The sequence below is a fragment of the Panicum virgatum genome, chromosome 1K (genome assembly GCF_016808335.1).
Source record: "Panicum virgatum strain AP13 chromosome 1K, P.virgatum_v5, whole genome shotgun sequence".
NCBI classification, from domain to species: Eukaryota; Viridiplantae; Streptophyta; class Magnoliopsida; order Poales; family Poaceae; genus Panicum; species Panicum virgatum.
In genome coordinates, this window is record NC_053136.1 from 11104123 (window position 1) to 11106352 (window position 2230).

A 2230-nucleotide genomic window follows, 5' to 3' on the forward strand; every position below is an offset into this window, starting at 1 on the left:
ATGGATCCAATAGATTTGTCACCTTTAAATGACAATAAAACCCCTATACAATGCATATGAACATCTCCCCATTGTAGATCTAGATTTGATCAACCAACTCCATATATATACCCAAAACAAATAAGTGGATAGAGTTCATAATTAGGATGGTCCAATCATGACCTGTTCTCAGATAGTATATTGTATTAATCATGTCCTCATCTCTTAAGTACGTGCCAAACTATATGTCTACAACCGCAAAGTAACACTTAAATTTTCACATCTTTTTTTTAGAAAAATAAATATTTCACGACTCTTGTTGTATGTTTGCTTTTAGATGCTATATATATGATGGATTGCTCAAGCATAGTAGCTTGTGCTAAGTAACTTCAGCTCACGTTTTTATACTACCAACAAGGATGACTTAGGGAGGAATTTTACAAATATTCAGAGACAGATGTCAAGTGAACTATTAACGCTAAAACTTTGCACTATGTTGTTAAATAACCAATGAATTTTGTCATCGCTATATCTATAAAACAAGATCTATAGGAACACTTTTTACTGTGTGATACAGCTAGATCTGGTCAGAATAATCTAAAAAAGTTTCCCCGCGAAATCCTTGATGTCCTCGTCCCTGAACGACGGCGACGCCATCTCCCCGAACTGCCTGAGGTCCGACGTGCTCCGGCCGAGCAGCAGCGCCACCTTGGTCTCGAACACCTCGCCGTTCTCCCTCCGGTCGACGTCGGCCTCGTCCAGGCACGCCTCGATGTCCTCCTGGACCTTGCGGTAGAACCCGGCGACGTTGCGGCACAGCTCGAACAGCATGCCCAGCTGGCCGCCGTGCTCCACCGTGTTCGCCGCCGCCGCCAGCGCGCCGCAGAGTACGGCCGCGCCGGAGGCCCAGGAGCCGGCCTCGCCGGGGCCGGCGAAGGCCGCGGCGACGGCGGCCGTCCCCGCGAGCACCGGCCCAGCCACGGCGAGGCCACGGTTCACGGTGAGCACCAGCTTGCCGGTCGTCACGTACTCCTGCTCGTCCTTTGCCCGGAGCACCCGCACGATGCCGCGCATCTCGTCCTCCAGGTCTTGCGTCCAGCCGTTGCCGGCCATGGCGCCCCGCCGGGCGCCGTTGATGATGGCCTTGGGCTGAGCCGCCGGCTTGTTCTTCACCTGCCGTTTCGGCCACCACCGCGCCGGCTCGAGCGTCTTGGGGAACTTTTCCAGCATGCCGGGGAGCAGCGGCAGCGGGTACGCCGCGTCGAGCGCGAGCACCCGGTCCATGGCCTCCTGCACGTCGGCGTCGGTGACGACGGCCCCCGCCGCCGCCCTGTAGCTGACGTCGCGCTCGAGCTGCCTCCAGAGGCGCGTGGCGTTGCGCTGCTCCTCGGCGAGCTGCGACGGCTGGATCTTGTTGACGGCGGCCATGGTGGCCGCCGCGGTGGCGAAGAGGACCCCCGCCGAGGCCTTGAGCGCGGCCACGGTGCCCGGCGCGGCGGGCGCGAGCGCGGCCATGGCAGAGGCCGCGAGCGTGAGGGAGTTGGTGGAGTGGAGCAGCAGGTGGTTCCAGTTGTCCCGCTGCCGCCCGATGATGTCGTGCATCTCGGCGCGGTCCGCCGCCGCGTCCGCCACCGCGCGGAGCTTCTCGGCCGCAGCCCTGCCCGTGCCCTCCTGCGGGACGGCGGCGGCAGCCTGCGCGCGCCCGTTCACGGCGTGGCCGTCGGCGGCGCCGCCCGCGTCGTCCCGGGCGAGCCTCAGCTCGTCGATGGTGACCGCCAGCTGCCCGACGCCGCCGCGCACGCTCGCCCGGGCGCGCAGCCGGTTCACCCCGCGGCGCGGGGCCGGGAGCAGCGCCGCGCCGCCTAGCGACCGGAGACGAAGCCCCTCCATGACGATCGAGCGCCGGCGTCTGTGTAGCGCGCGTGCACAATACTACTGCCCCCGACGACCTCGCGCACACACTTGTTGCTTCCTAATTTCCTATTGCAGTGTGGATGGACGATTCAGCTGATCTGTCTGTGCTTTGTTGCAGGTAGCTGGAGGAGTGAGATGTGTGCGCATATATAGGCGTCGAGGAGGGAGGGAGGGAGAGAGAGAGAGAGAGAGAGAGAGAGAAGTTTCAGCCTCTCAGGCACGGTCTGGCTGCAGGGCTGGGTCTTGGTCCGTGCGTTGTTCAGATCATCGAATACGGTTTCGAGTGTTTGAGCGAGCGAGGCTGTTGTCGTGTTGAACGGCTCCATCCAACCGCCGG

At 60.3% G+C, this 2230-nt stretch overlaps 1 protein-coding gene across 1 annotated transcript; it reads right to left on the reverse strand.

Annotated features, from left to right (window-relative positions):
• Nucleotides 1-576: 576 nt before the first annotated feature.
• On the reverse strand, nt 577-1869 carry LOC120652542 (probable F-box protein At4g22030). The gene has a single exon (XM_039930398.1). The coding sequence runs from the start codon at nt 1867-1869 to the stop codon at nt 577-579; it is 1293 nt and encodes a 430-aa protein (XP_039786332.1).
• Nucleotides 1870-2230: the final 361 nt, after the last annotated feature.

What these genes read in the sequence shown, in the direction of transcription:
- LOC120652542 (XM_039930398.1), bottom strand. Translation starts at nt 1,869, where the DNA reads ATGGAGGGGCTTCGTCTCCGGTCGCTAGGCGGCGCGGCGCTGCTCCCG.